Consider the following 18792-nt stretch of genomic DNA (forward strand, 5'->3'; position numbering starts at 1 on the left):
CACAAATGTCAAATTGGGACTGTGCACATGCAGAGGTGGTGGCTGAAGGGCAGCAGGGCAGTAGCTACAAATCTCGGGGAGAACCACAGATGCCTCAGGAGCACAGCAGGGAATGGGCGGGGCACGGGAGCCAGAAAGGGCAGCATCCACTGCTGTGCAACCGGGGAGACAAGGACAAACACGGGACAGTGTGAGGAGGACAAGGCTGGACAGAATGGAATGTTGCATAACACCTTCTGTGATCCCACAGAAACAACTGCCCACAAGAAGACAACAGGCACAGCAACAACCACACACACACCGATAGCAGAACTGACTTCCAGAGCCACACAAGCCACACGGCACACGAGCCAGAGCAGTGGGCGCCCAACAGCACCGCAAACGCAGCCTGTGGAACTCGCCTCCACAGCACTGCCAACGGACATGCCCAGCCAATCCCAACCCACGCTGCCCACCTCCCAAACCCCTCACCACACAACTCACACTCCTCAAGGACCATCCCCACAGACCACCAGCCATTCTGCACCCACATTAGGCCCTCAGACACAGCCTCCCAGTGAGTCTCCAACACTCACCCCGGCTCTGACAACTCCCTCCTCTCAGAGTGCCAGAACCAGTCCACACGAAGTCTCCTCTGCTTCCACCATGACACCAACATCGACTACCCAGCAAGATTCCACAGTGACAATATCAACACACACTGGACCACAACCAACCATGACCACAATTTCCACTAGCCAGGCCCACGTCTCATTCAGCACAGCCAGGACATCGCCTGTCCACATCACACCACCTTCCTCCACACCCAAACTAGAATCCATGTCAGTCCATCCCACCACCACCTCCTCCTACCCGAGCAGTATGGAAACTGGCACCACAGTGGCCCTTACAACATCCAACCCACCCAGCAGTGTGCACACCTCATTGTCCACACACTCCTCTCCCACAGTGTCAGTATTGCATACTTTACACTCCACACTGGTCTCAGGAACTTCCCTCCAGACCACCACCAGATTTCCCACCACATCTGGGCCACAGACACAGTCTACCAGTGAATTTCCAACAGTCACCACCTCTTTGCTAACTGCCATGCCTCATATCACGTTTACTGGCCCAAATCTGGGATTTTCTTCATCGACCATGAAGCCAGCTACTACCACCCATCCAATATCCATGCTTACAGGAACCACACAAACTACTCAGCGACTAAGCATGATCACCAGTTCCACCACTCAGGCTCCCATGTCATTCAGCACAGCCAGGACATCACCTGTCCATATCACACAACCTTCCTCTACACTCCATTTGGAATCCACCTCAGGCCATCCTACTACCTCTTATTCCTACCCAAGCAGTACGAAAACCAGTACCACAGTGGCTCTTACTAACTCCACTGCACCCAGCAGTGTCCACACCACACTCTCCACATACTCTTCTTCCCCGCTGTCAGTCTCCCACACTCAGCACTCCACACACTCAGGAACATCCTTGAAGACCACAACAAACCTTCCTAATACACCTGGACTTCAGACAGAGCCGACCAGGGAGTCAGCAACAGTCACCACCTCATTAGGAACCTCCACCTCTCAGGGCAACCCAACCACTAAACATGTTATGTCTAGTGCTTCCATCATGACACGAACTGCTGCCACCCACCCAGCCTCCATGGTTACCACACACACTGCACCACCACTAACCATTACCACAAATTCCACTACCCAGGCCACCCTGTCATTCAGCACACCCAGGACTTCACCTGTCCATGTCACACAGCCTTCCTCCACAACTCACCTGGAAACCACATCTGTCCATCCCACCACCACCTCCTCCTACCCCAGCAGTAAGGAAACTGGCACCACAGTGGCCCTAACTTCTTCGACTGCACCCAGCAGTGTCCACACCCCAGCATCCACACACTCCGCTCCCACTCTGTCCGACTCCCACACTCAACACTACACACCCACAGGAACATCCCTCCAGACCACCACCAACATTCCCGCCACAACCGCTCCTCAGACACAGCCTCCCAGTGAGTCTCCAACAGTCATCACTTCACTGGTAACTTCCAGCCCTCAGAGCACCACAACCAGTCCACAAATGGTGTCTTCTGCTTCCACCACCAAACCAACTGCTACCACCCAACCAACCTCTGTGATTACAGGAACCACACACACTGCACTACCAGCAACCGTCACCACCAGTTCCACTACCCAGGCCCACCTGTCATTCAGTACAACCAAGACATCGCCTGTCCACATCACACAACCTGCCTCCACATCTCACCTGGAATCCACGTCACTCCATCCCGACACCACCTCCTCCTACCCCAGGAGTACAGAAACTGGCACCACAGTGGCCCTTACCACCTCCACCACACCCAGCAGTGTCCACACCTCATTGTCCACACACTCCTCTCCCACAGTGTCAGTCTTGCATACTTCACACTCCACTGCCCTCTCAGGAACTTCTCTCCAGACCACCATCAGATTTCCCACCACATCTGGGACCCAGTCACAGCCTACCACTGAGGTTCCAACAGTCACCACCTCTTCGATAACTGCCACCCATCACACTGCCTCCACCAGTCCACATGAGGTGTCTTCTGCATCTACCATGAGGCCAACTGCTACCACCCACCTTGCCACCACAGTTACAGAGGTAAAAACAACCAGCCCACCGATAATCAGCACCACCAAGGCCTTCTCTCAACCCCTCCTGTCCTTCAGCACACCCAGGACTTCACCTGTCCACGTCACACAGCCTTCCTCCACAACTCACCTGGAAACCACATCTGTCCATCCCACCACCACCTCCTCCTACCCCAGCAGTAAGGAAACTGGCACCACAGTGGCCCTAACTTCTTCGACTACACCCAGCAGTGTCCACACCCCAGCATCCACACACTCCGCTCCCACTCTGTCCGACTCCCACACTCAACACTACACACCCACAGGAACATCCCTCCAGACCACCACCAACATTCCCGCCACAACCGCTCCTCAGACACAGCCTCCCAGTGAGTCTCCAACAGTCATCACTTCACTGGTAACTTCCAGCCCTCAGAGCACCACAACCAGTCCACAAATGGTGTCTTCTGCTTCCACCACCAAACCAACTGCTACCACCCAACCAACCTCTGTGATTACAGGAACCACACACACTGCACTACCAGCAACCGTCACCACCAGTTCCACTACCCAGGCCCACCTGTCATTCAGTACAACCAAGACATCGCCTGTCCACATCACACAACCTGCCTCCACATCTCACCTGGAATCCACGTCACTCCATCCCGACACCACCTCCTCCTACGCCAGGAGTACAGAAACTGGCACCACAGTGGCCCTTACCACCTCCACCACACCCAGCAGTGTCCACACCTCATTGTCCACACACTCCTCTCCCACAGTGTCAGTCTTGCATACTTCACACTCCACTGCCCTCTCAGGAACTTCTCTCCAGACCACCATCAGATTTCCCACCACATCTGGGACCCAGTCACAGCCTACCACTGAGGTTCCAACAGTCACCACCTCTTCGATAACTGCCACCCATCACACTGCCTCCACCAGTCCACATGAGGTGTCTTCTGCATCTACCATGAGGCCAACTGCTACCACCCACCTTGCCACCACAGTTACAGAGGTAAAAACAACCAGCCCACCGATAATCAGCACCACCAAGGCCTTCTCTCAACCCCTCCTGTCCTTCAGCACACCCAGGACTTCACCTGTCCACGTCACACAGCCTTCCTCCACAACTCACCTGGAAACCACATCTGTCCATCCCACCACCACCTCCTCCTACCCCAGCAGTAAGGAAACTGGCACCACAGTGGCCCTAACTTCTTCGACTACACCCAGCAGTGTCCACACCCCAGCATCCACACACTCCGCTCCCACTCTGTCCGACTCCCACACTCAACACTACACACCCACAGGAACATCCCTCCAGACCACCACCAACATTCCCGCCACAACCGCTCCTCAGACACAGCCTCCCAGTGAGTCTCCAACAGTCATCACTTCACTGGTAACTTCCAGCCCTCAGAGCACCACAACCAGTCCACAAATGGTGTCTTCTGCTTCCACCACCAAACCAACTGCTACCACCCAACCAACCTCTGTGATTACAGGAACCACACACACTGCACTACCAGCAACCGTCACCACCAGTTCCACTACCCAGGCCCACCTGTCATTCAGTACAACCAAGACATCGCCTGTCCACATCACACAACCTGCCTCCACATCTCACCTGGAATCCACGTCACTCCATCCCGACACCACCTCCTCCTACCCCAGGAGTACAGAAACTGGCACCACAGTGGCCCTTACCACCTCCACCACACCCAGCAGTGTCCACACCTCATTGTCCACACACTCCTCTCCCACAGTGTCAGTCTTGCATACTTCACACTCCACTGCCCTCTCAGGAACTTCTCTCCAGACCACCATCAGATTTCCCACCACATCTGGGACCCAGTCACAGCCTACCACTGAGGTTCCAACAGTCACCACCTCTTCGATAACTGCCACCCATCACACTGCCTCCACCAGTCCACATGAGGTGTCTTCTGCATCTACCATGAGGCCAACTGCTACCACCCACCTTGCCACCACAGTTACAGAGGTAAAAACAACCAGCCCACCGATAATCAGCACCACCAAGGCCTTCTCTCAACCCCTCCTGTCCTTCAGCACACACAGGACTTCACCTGTCCACGTCACACAGCCTTCCTCCACAACTCACCTGGAAACCACATCTGTCCATCCCACCACCACCTCCTCCTACCCCAGCAGTAAGGAAACTGGCACCACAGTGGCCCTAACTTCTTCGACTACACCCAGCAGTGTCCACACCCCAGCATCCACACACTCCGCTCCCACTCTGTCCGACTCCCACACTCAACACTACACACCCACAGGAACATCCCTCCAGACCACCACCAACATTCCCGCCACAACCGCTCCTCAGACACAGCCTCCCAGTGAGTCTCCAACAGTCATCACTTCACTGGTAACTTCCAGCCCTCAGAGCACCACAACCAGTCCACAAATGGTGTCTTCTGCTTCCACCACCAAACCAACTGCTACCACCCAACCAAGCTCTGTGATTACAGGAACCACACACACTGCACTACCAGCAACCGTCACCACCAGTTCCACTACCCAGGCCCACCTGTCATTCAGTACAACCAAGACATCGCCTGTCCACATCACACAACCTGCCTCCACATCTCACCTGGAATCCACGTCACTCCATCCCGACACCACCTCCTCCTACCCCAGGAGTACAGAAACTGGCACCACAGTGGCCCTTACCACCTCCATCACACCCAGCAGTGTCCACACCTCATTGTCCACACACTCCTCTCCCACAGTGTCAGTCTTGCATACTTCACACTCCACTGCCCTCTCAGGAACTTCTCTCCAGACCACCATCAGATTTCCCACCACATCTGGGACCCAGTCACAGCCTACCACTGAGGTTCCAACAGTCACCACCTCTTCGATAACTGCCACCCATCACACTGCCTCCACCAGTCCACATGAGGTGTCTTCTGCATCTACCATGAGGCCAACTGCTACCACCCACCTTGCCACCACAGTTACAGAGGTAAAAACAACCAGCCCACCGATAATCAGCACCACCAAGGCCTTCTCTCAACCCCTCCTGTCCTTCAGCACACCCAGGACTTCACCTGTCCACGTCACACAGCCTTCCTCCACAACTCACCTGGAAACCACATCTGTCCATCCCACCACCACCTCCTCCTACCCCAGCAGTAAGGAAACTGGCACCACAGTGGCCCTAACTTCTTCGACTACACCCAGCAGTGTCCACACCCCAGCATCCACACACTCCGCTCCCACTCTGTCCGACTCCCACACTCAACACTACACACCCACAGGAACATCCCTCCAGACCACCACCAACATTCCCGCCACAACCGCTCCTCAGACACAGCCTCCCAGTGAGTCTCCAACAGTCATCACTTCACTGGTAACTTCAAGCCCTCAGAGCACCACAACCAGTCCACAAATGGTGTCTTCTGCTTCCACCACCAAACCAACTGCTACCACCCAACCAAGCTCTGTGATTACAGGAACCACACACACTGCACTACCAGCAACCGTCACCACCAGTTCCACTACCCAGGCCCACCTGTCATTCAGTACAACCAAGACATCGCCTGTCCACATCACACAACCTGCCTCCACATCTCACCTGGAATCCACGTCACTCCATCCCGACACCACCTCCTCCTACCCCAGGAGTACAGAAACTGGCACCACAGTGGCCCTTACCACCTCCATCACACCCAGCAGTGTCCACACCTCATTGTCCACACACTCCTCTCCCACAGTGTCAGTCTTGCATACTTCACACTCCACTGCCCTCTCAGGAACTTCTCTCCAGACCACCATCAGATTTCCCACCACATCTGGGACCCAGTCACAGCCTACCACTGAGGTTCCAACAGTCACCACCTCTTCGATAACTGCCACCCATCACACTGCCTCCACCAGTCCACATGAGGTGTCTTCTGCATCTACCATGAGGCCAACTGCTACCACCCACCTTGCCACCACAGTTACAGAGGTAAAAACAACCAGCCCACCGATAATCAGCACCACCAAGGCCTTCTCTCAACCCCTCCTGTCCTTCAGCACACACAGGACTTCACCTGTCCATGTCACACAGCCTTCCTCCACAACTCACCTGGAAACCACATCTGTCCATCCCACCACCACCTCCTCCTACCCCAGCAGTAAGGAAACTGGCACCACAGTGGCCCTAACTTCTTCGACTACACCCAGCAGTGTCCACACCCCAGCATCCACACACTCCGCTCCCACTCTGTCCGACTCCCACACTCAACACTACACACCCACAGGAACATCCCTCCAGACCACCACCAACATTCCCGCCACAACCGCTCCTCAGACACAGCCTCCCAGTGAGTCTCCAACAGTCATCACTTCACTGGTAACTTCAAGCCCTCAGAGCACCACAACCAGTCCACAAATGGTGTCTTCTGCTTCCACCACCAAACCAACTGCTACCACCCAACCAAGCTCTGTGATTACAGGAACCACACACACTGCACTACCAGCAACCGTCACCACCAGTTCCACTACCCAGGCCCACCTGTCATTCAGTACAACCAAGACATCGCCTGTCCACATCACACAACCTGCCTCCACATCTCACCTGGAATCCACGTCACTCCATCCCGACACCACCTCCTCCTACCCCAGGAGTACAGAAACTGGCACCACAGTGGCCCTTACCACCTCCACCACACCCAGCAGTGTCCACACCTCACTGTCCACACACTCCTCTCCCACAGTGTCAGTCTTGCATACTTCACACTCCACTGCCCTCTCAGGAACTTCTCTCCAGACCACCATCAGATTTCCCACCACATCTGGGACCCAGTCACAGCCTACCACTGAGGTTCCAACAGTCACCACCTCTTCGATAACTGCCACCCATCACACTGCCTCCACCAGTCCACATGAGGTGTCTTCTGCATCTACCATGAGGCCAACTGCTACCACCCACCTTGCCACCACAGTTACAGAGGTAAAAACAACCAGCCCACCGATAATCAGCACCACCAAGGCCTTCTCTCAACCCCTCCTGTCCTTCAGCACACCCAGGACTTCACCTGTCCACGTCACACAGCCTTCCTCCACAACTCACCTGGAAACCACATCTGTCCATCCCACCACCACCTCCTCCTACCCCAGCAGTAAGGAAACTGGCACCACAGTGGCCCTAACTTCTTCGACTGCACCCAGCAGTGTCCACACCCCAGCATCCACACACTCCGCTCCCACTCTGTCCGACTCCCACACTCAACACTACACACCCACAGGAACATCCCTCCAGACCACCACCAACATTCCCGCCACAACCGCTCCTCAGACACAGCCTCCCAGTGAGTCTCCAACAGTCATCACTTCACTGGTAACTTCAAGCCCTCAGAGCACCACAACCAGTCCACAAATGGTGTCTTCTGCTTCCACCACCAAACCAACTGCTACCACCCAACCAACCTCTGTGATTACAGGAACCACACACACTGCACTACCAGCAACCGTCACCACCAGTTCCACTACCCAGGTCCACCTGTCATTCAGTACAACCAAGACATCGCCTGTCCACATCACACAACCTGCCTCCACATCTCACCTGGAATCCACCTCACTCCATCTCGACACCACCTCCTCCTACGCCAGGAGTACAGAAACTGGCACCACAGTGGCCCTTACCACCTCCACCACACCCAGCAGTGTCCACACCTCATTGTCCACACACTCCTCTCCCACAGTGTCAGTCTTGCATACTTCACACTCCACTGCCCTCTCAGGAACTTCTCTCCAGACCACCACCAGATTTCCCACCACATCTGGGACCCAGTCACAGCCTACCACTGAGGTTCCAACAGTCACCACCTCTTCGATAACTGCCACCCATCACACTGCCTCCACCAGTCCACATGAGGTGTCTTCTGCATCTACCATGGGGCCAACTGCTACCACCCACCTTGCCACCACAGTTACAGAGGTAAAAACAACCAGCCCACCGATAATCAGCACCACCAAGGCCTTCTCTCAACCCCTCCTGTCCTTCAGCACACCCAGGACTTCACCTGTCCACGTCACACAGCCTTCCTCCACAACTCACCTGGAAACCACATCTGTCCATCCCACCACCACCTCCTCCTACCCCAGCAGTAAGGAAACTGGCACCACAGTGGCCCTAACTTCTTCGACTGCACCCAGCAGTGTCCACACCCCAGCATCCACACACTCCGCTCCCACTCTGTCCGACTCCCACACTCAACACTACACACCCACAGGAACATCCCTCCAGACCACCAGCAACATTCCCGCCACAACCGCTCCTCAGACACAGCCCCCCAGTGAGTCTCCAACAGTCATCACTTCACTGGTAACTTCAAGCCCTCAGAGCACCACAACCAGTCCACAAATGGTGTCTTCTGCTTCCACCACCAAACCAACTGCTACCACCCAACCAAGCTCTGTGATTACAGGAACCACACACACTGCACTACCAGCAACCGTCACCACCAGTTCCACTACCCAGGTCCACCTGTCATTCAGTACAACCAAGACATCGCCTGTCCACATCACACAACCTGCCTCCACATCTCACCTGGAATCCACGTCACTCCATCCCGACACCACCTCCTCCTACCCCAGGAGTACAGAAACTGGCACCACAGTGGCCCTTACCACCTCCACCACACCCAGCAGTGTCCACACCTCATTGTCCACACACTCCTCTCCCACAGTGTCAGTCTTGCATACTTCACACTCCACTGCCCTCTCAGGAACTTCTCTCCAGACCACCACCAGATTTCCCACCACATCTGGGACCCAGTCACAGCCTACCACTGAGGTTCCAACAGTCACCACCTCTTCAATAACTGTCACCCATCACACTGCCTCCACCAGTCCACATGAGGTGTCTTCTGCATCTACCATGAGGCCAACTGCTACCACCCACCTTGCCACCACAGTTACAGAGGTAAAAACAACCAGCCCACCGATAATCAGCACCACCAAGGCCTTCTCTCAACCCCTCCTGTCCTTCAGCACACACAGGACTTCACCTGTCCACGTCACACAGCCTTCCTTCACAACTCACCTGGAAACCACATCTGTCCATCCCACCACCACCTCCTCCTACCCCAGCAGTAAGGAAACTGGCACCACAGTGGCCCTAACTTCTTCGACTGCACCCAGCAGTGTCCACACCCCAGCATCCACACACTCCGCTCCCACTCTGTCCGACTCCCACACTCAACACTACACACCCACAGGAACATCCCTCCAGACCACCACCAACATTCCCGCCACAACCACTCCTCAGACACAGCCTCCCAGTGAGTCTCCAACAGTCATCACTTCACTGGTAACTTCCAGCCCTCAGAGCACCAAAACCAGTCCACAAATGGTGTCTTCTGCTTCCACCACCAAACCAACTGCTACCACCCAACCAACCTCTGTGATTACAGGAACCACACACACTGCACTACCAGCAACCGTCACCACCAGTTCCACTACCCAGGCCCACCTGTCATTCAGTACAACCAAGACATCGCCTGTCCACATCACACAACCTGCCTCCACATCTCACCTGAAATCCACGTCACTCCATCCCGACACCACCTCCTCCTACCCCAGGAGTACAGAAACTGGCACCACAGTGGCCCTTACCACCTCCACCACACCCAGCAGTGTTCACACCTCATTGTCCACACACTCCTCTCCCACAGTGTCAGTCTTGCATACTTCACACTCCACTGCCCTCTCAGGAACTTCTCTAGAGACCACCATCAGATTTCCCACCACATCTGGGACCCAGTCACAGCCTACCACTGAGTTTCCAACAGTCACCACCTCTTCGATAACTGCCACCCATCACACTGCCTCCACCAGTCCACATGAGGTGTCTTCTGCATCTACCATGAGGCCAACTGCTACCACCCACCTTGCCACCACAGTTACAGAGGTAAAAACAACCAGCCCACCGATAATCAGCACCACCAAGGCCTTCTCTCAACCCCTCCTGTCCTTCAGCACACCCAGGACTTCACCTGTCCACGTCACACAGCCTTCCTCCACAACTCACCTGGAAACCACATCTGTCCATCCCACCACCACCTCCTCCTACCCCAGCAGTAAGGAAACTGGCACCACAGTGGCCCTAACTTCTTCGACTGCACCCAGCAGTGTCCACACCCCAGCATCCACACACTCCGCTCCCACTCTGTCCGACTCCCACACTCAACACTACACACCCACAGGAACATCCCTCCAGACCACCACCAACATTCCCGCCACAACCGCTCCTCAGACACAGCCTCCCAGTGAGTCTCCAACAGTCATCACTTCACTGGTAACTTCCAGCCCTCAGAGCACCACAACCAGTCCACAAATGGTGTCTTCTGCTTCCACCACCAAACCAACTGCTACCACCCAACCAACCTCTGTGATTACAGGAACCACACACACTGCACTACCAGCAACCGTCACCACTACACAGGTCCACCTGTCATTCAGTACAACCAAGACATCGCCTGTCCACATCACACAACCTGCCTCCACATCTCACCTGGAATCCACGTCACTCCATCCTGACACCACCTCCTCCTACCCCAGGAGTACAGAAACTGGCACCACAGTGGCCCTTACCACCTCCATCACACCCAGCAGTGTCCACACCTCATTGTCCACACACTCCTCTCCCACAGTGTCAGTCTTGCATACTTCACACTCCACTGCCCTCTCAGGAACTTCTCTCCAGACCACCACCAGATTTCCCACCACATCTGGGACCCAGTCACAGCCTACCACTGAGGTTCCAACAGTCACCACCTCTTCGATAACTGCCACCCATCACACTGCCTCCACCAGTCCACATGAGGTGTCTTCTGCATCTACCATGAGGCCAACTGCTACCACCCACCTTGCCACCACAGTTACAGAGGTAAAAACAACCAGCCCACCGATAATCAGCACCACCAAGGCCTTCTCTCAACCCCTCCTGTCCTTCAGCACAGCCAGGACTTCACCTGTCCATGTCACACAGCCTTCCTCCACAACTCACCTGGAAACCACATCGGTCCATCCCACCACCACCTCCTCCTACCCCAGCAGTAAGGAAACTGGCACCACAATGGCCCTAACTCTGTCCGACTCCCACACTCAACACTACACACCCACAGGAACATCCCTCCAGACCACCACCAACATTCCCACCACAACTGCTCCTCAGACACAGCCTCCCAGTGAGTCTCCAACAGTCATCACTTCACTGGTAACTTCAAGCCCTCAGAGCACCAAAACCAGTCCACAAATGGTGTCTTCTGCTTCCACCACCCAACCAACCTCTGTGATTACAGGAACCACACACACTGTACTACCAGCAACCGTCAACACCAGTTCCACTACCCAGGCCCACCTCTCATTCAGTACAACCAGGACATCACCTGTCCACATCACACATTTCTCCACTCCTCACCTGGAATCCACATCTATCCATCCCACCAGCACATCATCCTACTCAAGCAGTAGGGAAACCGGCACCACAGTGGCCCTAACTTCTTCTGCACCCAGCAGTGTCCACACCTCATTGTCCACACACTCCTCTCCCACCCTGTCAGTCTCCCACACTCAACACTACATGCCCACAGGAACATCCCTCCAGACCACCACCAACATTCCCACCACAACTGGTCCTCAGACACAGCCTCCCAGTGAGTCTACAGTAGTCACCACCTCTTTGGTATCTCCCACATCTGACAGCACCACAACTAGTCAACACATGGTGTCTTCAGCTTCCACCATGACGCCAACTGCTACAGCCCGCCCAGCATCCATGGTGACAGGAACCACACACATTGCACCACCAACTGTTAGTACCAGTTCTACTACACAGGCCCACCTGTCTTTCAGTACAGCCAGGACATCACCTGTCTACATCACACAGCCTTCCTCCACCATCCACCTGGAATCCACATCACTCCATCCAACCAGCACATCATTCTACCCAAGCAATATGGAGCCCAGTGCCACAGTGGCCCCTACCACCTCTACCACCCCCAGCACTGCCCATCCTGCATTCTCCACACCCTACTCCTCCACGCTGTCAGTCTCCCACACTTCATATCCCACACCCACCTCAGAAACTTCACTCCAGACCTCTACCAACTTTCCCACTGCATCCAGGTCCCCAGTCACATCTACTGAGGCTCCCTCAGTCACCATTTCCTTGCTATCACCACCTTCTGAGAGACCCAGCACCCCAGACAGTCAATCCTCGGCCTCCTCTGCATTGCCTGCTAGTAGCCTTCCCACTGCCACAGTCTTCACCATCAGCAGTTCACAGTCAGTCCCTCCACTGACCACAGCTACCACTGGTACCGGGCACGCACATACTTCCTCCCCTGAAGACAGCCTCACCTCTTCCCAGCTCCTCACTTCTAGCCTCAGTCCTTTGCCTTCATCCCTTTCAACCCCTGTGTCTTTGCACTCCAGCCTCTCAACTTCTCTTTCTCCCACTGATTTTCCACATTCCTCTACCTTTTCCCATAAAACTTCTCCTAACTCCCATAGTCCTCCCTCCTCCCCCTCCTCCTCCTCTCCTCCCTTGACTTCCTCTTCCGCATCTCCATCACCCTCTGATAGGACTGCTTCCCAGGCCTCTGTCACCTCAAGCATAGTCCCTCCTGCCACACTTCCTATAGGCCCCACCACATTGTCCCTTCCTGTGTCTCTTTCCTCCAGTCCCTCTCCTCTGCCTCCCTCTATTTTCCCATCTGTCTCCTTGCCTGCCCTCTCTCTGTCCACCACATCCTCTGCGTCATGGTCTCCCTCCTTGGCCTCCAACACAGGTTCTCTAGTAACATCCAGGACCACGCCCCAGGTTCCCATGCCTTCCACTTTCTCCTCTCTGGCCACCACCTTGCAGGCCACCGCTCTTACCACCATGGCCCCTGTGTCTGGCCTGATGTCCTCAACCTTGGGGACAATATCCTCCCCGCACTCTCCATCCACCAACCTCACCACTAGGTACCCTGGGTTCACCCACCTCCCCACATCCACGTTCCCATCCAGCTCAGTTTCCTCCCACACAACGTCACCCACCACTCTGGAGGTACTCTCCACTGTGAGCCCCTGGCTGTCCCCTCTGGTGACCTCTCCCACAGGCTCTGCAGGTAAGTGGCATCCTCTTAGCTCTGGACAGTGCTACACTGTCTTTTTCAGGGGGCCTGTGTTGTCCCTACTGCAGCCTGCTCTCTTTCTTGAGCCCAGCTCAGCCTGCAAGAGGGCCTGCCCCACTCAGCTTCTGCACTTGTGCCTGCTCCTGGCTCACTCCTGCCTGTGACCTCTGTCCTGCAGTCACAACTCCTGCTTGTACTGCCACCTTCCCCAGGAAGCTTTCCCCACTCAAACCTTGGGGTGCTCACAGCACATGGGGGCTGACAAGGTGCCAGGCCCAAGAAATGTCACCTGCCTTGGGAGCCGAAAGAAAGGACAGCCAGCTGTCAATGCGGGCTTAACAGGCACCCAGAGCAGGCTGGCAGGAACAGGTACAGCACTCCCCACTGGACATTCGTGGCCCTTGCCTGCCCTGCGCAGCAGTTCCTAAGTTCCTAAGTTCGAGGCTTGTGCCAGACCTACCCCACATTCCTTGGAGTTGGGCTCCCCTCAGCACCATGGGGCTCCCCAAGGCGGGATGTCCCCCATACTATCAGGGCAGAGGGCTTGTCACAGCTGGAGAGGATTGGGAGCCTAGTATTTCCTAGGGAAGTGAACTTGGGGAGCAGGGCATGGAGCAGAAGAAGCTGGGGAGCACAGAGGCCCCTTCCCCACCTGCTTGCCCCACTCAGTCCTCTGTGGAGACAGGGTGGTCTCCCTCAGGAGAGGCATACAGAGTGGAACATCACTTCTGTTTCAAGATCTTTTACTAACTTTGTGTTACTGGTTAATTTAATTTTGAAGTACTAAGGATTGAAAAACCTGGACCTTAAGCTACATCCTCAGCCCTTTTAAGACAGGTCTCACTAAATTGCCCAGGCTGGCTTTGAATTTGAGATCCTCCTCCTTCAGCCTCTCAGAGGGCTGGGATTATAGAGGCGCATTTTACTTCACCTTTCGAACCCCAGTCCCACACTGCCACCTGCCAGGCCAGCAATACTGGCCCCCACGTCCACCCACCCTGCTGTGTCCTGAGGGGGTCCTGGCCCCTGCCCTGCCCTTCTAGGGGCTCAGGGGAAGGGGCTCTCCATCCCTTTCTTTAGCTGGACAGCAGGGACTCTCCCTCCCCAACCTCCACCCCTAGGCTGTGCACATCCTCTCCTGGGCCTCACCAAGTCCAGCGCGCAGGGGGCTTTGGCTCCCTGGGCAATGTGCCCTGCAGAGCCAGGGTCCAAGTCTGGCTGGGAGGACGGGTATCCTTCTGTTCACCATCTGGGATCCACCCACCGGACTGACTCTGCCCTTTAGTCCCAGAACCCTGCAGCGTGAAGGAGCGAAAGCAAGTGGTCACCCACCAGGGCTGCACTGCCAATGTGACCATGACCCACTGTGAGGGCGTCTGCACCTCCTCTGCCAGGTGAGCCACTCCAGACCCTCTTCCCACAGAGCCCAAGCAGCCTGGCAGATCCCTGGGTGCCACATGCTTGGCTGTGACTGCCCTGGAACAGAGGTCAACAGAAAACACTTTTGAGGCTCCTGCCCCAGGGTCATCTCACCTGCCCCTCTCTACTCTTGGCAGCTTCAATGTCACCACCCAGCAGTTGGACATCCACTGTGGCTGCTGCCGGCCCCTCAGCTTCTACATGCAAGAGCTCCTCCTGCCCTGCCAGGACCCCAGTTCACCTAGCCAGCTGCTCACGCTCACCGTGCAGGTGGTCCACAGCTGTGTGTGTGGACGCCAGCACTGTGGAGAATAGAGGCACAAGGTCATAGGTCAAGGGACAAGGGCAGGTGCCCCTACCCCCACCCCTCTCACCCCCATCCTAGTCCCGGGTGAGGCCTAGAGATATGGAGCAGAGGCCAGGAAGGGAAGACAAGGCTGATTGGGCAGTGTGGGTACCTGCACAGGCTGAGCATCACATACAGTGAAGACCCGAGGAGGACAAGAGGTGTGAGACACCCCCACACCCACAGGACCCGGGCCTTCCCAAGAAGCCACTGCCAACAACCAGCCAACTCCAAATAAACTGGTTCTTGTGAGGCAGAGATCTGTGAGCACTGCTGTCGCTGCTACCTGGGTCTGATGGGGCTGGATGGGAAAGGTCACCTCTGGCCTGAGGGCCTTCCTGCACCTTGGGCCCAGCTGAGCAGGATACCCCTGGAAGGAAGCCCTGGGCCATTCATCCCAGGTTCCAGCAGGTGGCCTAGAGGACATCAGCCCAGCCACACCCATTTGAGGGACCTCGTAGAGCCTTAGGCCAGGACCAGTCAGGCTGGAGACATCAGCCAGGCCTGAGGACATCAGGAAGGTCCACCATCACCCTGAGTCAGGCCAGGTTACCACAAGCAGCCCTGGGCCAGGGGCTGAGTCACACTGGTGGAGCAAAGGCACATTACTTCCTGAGGTCCCCATACCCACACCTCTAGGCAACCGCTGTGCACAGTAGCACAGGTCTGGTGGGTAGCACTGCATGGCACCAACAGGGTGGACATTAAGGGCTCGGCAGGATGCTCCCCCGAAAGACGACACGCACGCGCCAGGCTCTGCTCTAGTGTTTATTTTCTTCTGGAAAAAAGCACACTGCAGGATGACACTCTGTTTGGCAGAGGGCAGGGCTGGACCCCATAGCAGCCCCTTCGGTTCTGGGGTACATTCTGACCCGAGATCAGCAGGGATGCCTGGAGGCATGAGCCACGGCCACACAGGCACGGATCACCTGCTGGTCACACCCTAGGGTCCAGCAGACACGGGGCCAAGATGTAGACTGAGTGCTCTAAAGCTAGGGACACAGGATCCACAGCATGGGACTGCGGGAACCTTGAGTGGTGGTCCAAGAACAAGGCCAGGTGCCACCTGGGTGGGCAGCCACACCTGTGCATGGAGAACCAGGGCTGATGGTGTCCAGCATGGAGCGTGCTCAGGACGCCACCACCCAGGTTTGTCTATGTGGAACCCAGGCCTGGGTACACTCCAAGGCTGCTCCTGAGGCCACCTTCTATCCTGCCTACGGTCCTGCTGCCCACAAGGGTGACTGTGAGGCCTTGGCATGTGGGCCACGCCCTCTGGTGCAGTCTCTGCAAACTGTCTAAGGCTGCCACCTCACCTGGCCTCGTCACTTCCTGCTAGACTCAGGCTTTCTTCCTCTACCCCCTCAAGATGCAACTGCATGGGTGTGAGTCTGCGGCACTCAGGCCTGTGACCAGCACCATGGGGCCAGAGGACACCACCCTGATGGGTGAGGGCCACTAGCAGGGAGGCACAAGCATGCCCAGACATCTCCACAGCGATGTGACCCAAGACCTCAGTGCACTACAGGAACACCGCACTCACTTGACCAGAAAGGAGCTGTGCCCTTGCCCTCCAGAGCCACTAGCAGCCCCCACCCTCAAAAATGCAGGCTTAATGTCACAAGCACCCTCAAGAAGACTATGCTGGAAACGGTCCTGTCAACAGGCAGAGCACATTGAAACACGAACACTTACAGCTGCCTAGGTTTAAAATGTCACCCAGAAAGCGTCCAGTGGTGCTGCAGCTGGCCATAGGGACACACAACTTAGCCCAGGGCAGTCCCACACCTCCAGTAACCAGTGTTACCCCCAGCTCCTGGGATGAGGAAGGGACAGCAGCACTCAATAAACCTCCACAGAATTCCCACTTTCATTCAAACTTCTACTTTCCCTTTAATTTGAAGACTAAGCCACAGGCTGCCTCAACTTCCCAAATCCAAGTCCCTCCTCGGACAGGCAGGCCTGCTGCGGTCCCTGTTGATGGCCCCTTCATGTCTCATCTGTGTCGCGGGGCCCGGAGGGAGATGCGGTGCAGGCCCTGGTGCTGAGATGCTCAGACGAGGGTGCTATGTGCAGTGTGGTCACCAAGACAGTGGCAGAGACGAAGGGAAACAACACATACAACCCAACTGCTGCACGGGGTTAGAACTGCTCAGATAGCAAGTCACACAGCCTCTGGGAGACGGTGTCCTTGCTTGTGCGCAGCGTGAGCCGGTACATCTGCAACAGAGAGCAGAATCAGGTGTCCAGTGCCACACACACCTCCCGGGCAGCTGCCTCCCAGGCCCAAGCCACCCAGGGCTGCCTCGCTATGTGCTAGAAGGCAGCTCTGGGCATGGGGGAGGCCAGCCACCACGGCACTCTGGAAAGTGGTCTGGCAGCTTCTTAATGTGGCCAACTGTGCCATCCCAAGGAGCCAGCTATGCACCCTGAGGGCCAACATACTGACCCCATGCAGGACATGGCAGGAGGGTGACAGCACAGAGTACATGGCCAGCATGAAGCCAAGCGGGCAGATGGCCAGGAAGGCACACTGCAGTAGCTCACAGGCCATTCCTGAGGCATGTGAGACAGGGACGGCCACATGAGCATCTATCCATCCACACTGAGCCACCTTTAGGAGCCCCACTCACCCTGCACAAGTAGCACTGCAGTGAACCTGCCCTAACCTCTGTCTCCTTCAGAGCACTGACCTGAGCTTGCAGATTTGGCTCCAAACGCAGCAGGCATCCGATCTGAGTGGTTTTGGTGTGAATGATGCCAGCGCCGACAAAGTTTGCAGGGTTCGGATCAACTTCTTCAAGGAGTGCTGATCCAAATCCAATGATCTGTCCAGGAGTAGTTAGATTTGGACCCAGGTGCTGGGCACAGCATCCCTTAGTGCCACCACTGTGCCTATCATGATACTTGCGTGGCTACTCACCTTTGCCTTGGTGATCTCTGTGTCCATCGGGTGCTTTGCTTTGAAGATGTTCTGCACTTCCTGCTGAGGACTACAAGCAACAGCACAGGGTCAGTGCCAGCCACACCAGCTGTGACCACCACCTGCCACGGTACCTGTGTCCTACCACCCATGCGGCCTCTCACTTGCTCAGCTGCTTCCAGCGCTGGAAGAAGTCCTGAGACACCATCTCCGTAGGCTGGAAGAACTTGTTCAGTGTGATTGGCAGCTTGACAGACACATTCTGGAAGGTGCCACCATACCTACAGAGAATGCTACACTGGCAGAGCGAAGGGCAGCCAGAGACCCCGTGGAGGG

The 18792-nt window shown here is 55.9% G+C and overlaps 2 protein-coding genes across 4 annotated transcripts in view; one reads left to right on the forward strand and one right to left on the reverse strand.

Moving 5' to 3' along the window:
- Positions 1 to 15791, forward strand: part of Muc6 (mucin 6, oligomeric mucus/gel-forming) — a 28162-nt gene extending 12371 nt beyond the window's left edge. Inside the window, 3 exon segments of the mRNA XM_063249781.1 lie at positions 251 to 13762; positions 15054 to 15162; positions 15325 to 15791. Coding sequence (XP_063105851.1) covers positions 251 to 13762; positions 15054 to 15162; positions 15325 to 15502 — 13799 coding nt within the window. The 3' untranslated portion in view covers positions 15503 to 15791.
- A 497-nt stretch (positions 15792 to 16288) lies between these two features.
- Ap2a2 (adaptor related protein complex 2 subunit alpha 2) overlaps positions 16289 to 18792 on the reverse strand; it is a 52654-nt gene continuing 50150 nt past the window's right edge. For 2 of the 3 annotated variants that reach the window (XM_063251958.1, XM_063251957.1), the window contains exons 19-22: positions 18621 to 18737; positions 18457 to 18526; positions 18227 to 18361; positions 16289 to 17753 (exon numbers count right to left, since the gene is read on the reverse strand). In XM_063251958.1, the coding sequence (XP_063108028.1) occupies positions 17676 to 17753; positions 18227 to 18361; positions 18457 to 18526; positions 18621 to 18737 (400 nt within the window). In that variant the 3' untranslated portion in view covers positions 16289 to 17675. Of the gene's footprint in view, positions 17754 to 18226; positions 18362 to 18456; positions 18527 to 18620; positions 18738 to 18792 lie in introns of those variants that run through there. The other variant, XR_010048437.1, reaches the window with a different exon arrangement.

The sequence above is a fragment of the Cavia porcellus genome, unplaced genomic scaffold (assembly GCF_034190915.1).
Source record: "Cavia porcellus strain 051 isolate PalLab524CR breed Dunkin Hartley unplaced genomic scaffold, mCavPor4.1 scaffold_6, whole genome shotgun sequence".
In the NCBI taxonomy this organism is placed as follows: Eukaryota; Metazoa; Chordata; class Mammalia; order Rodentia; family Caviidae; genus Cavia; species Cavia porcellus.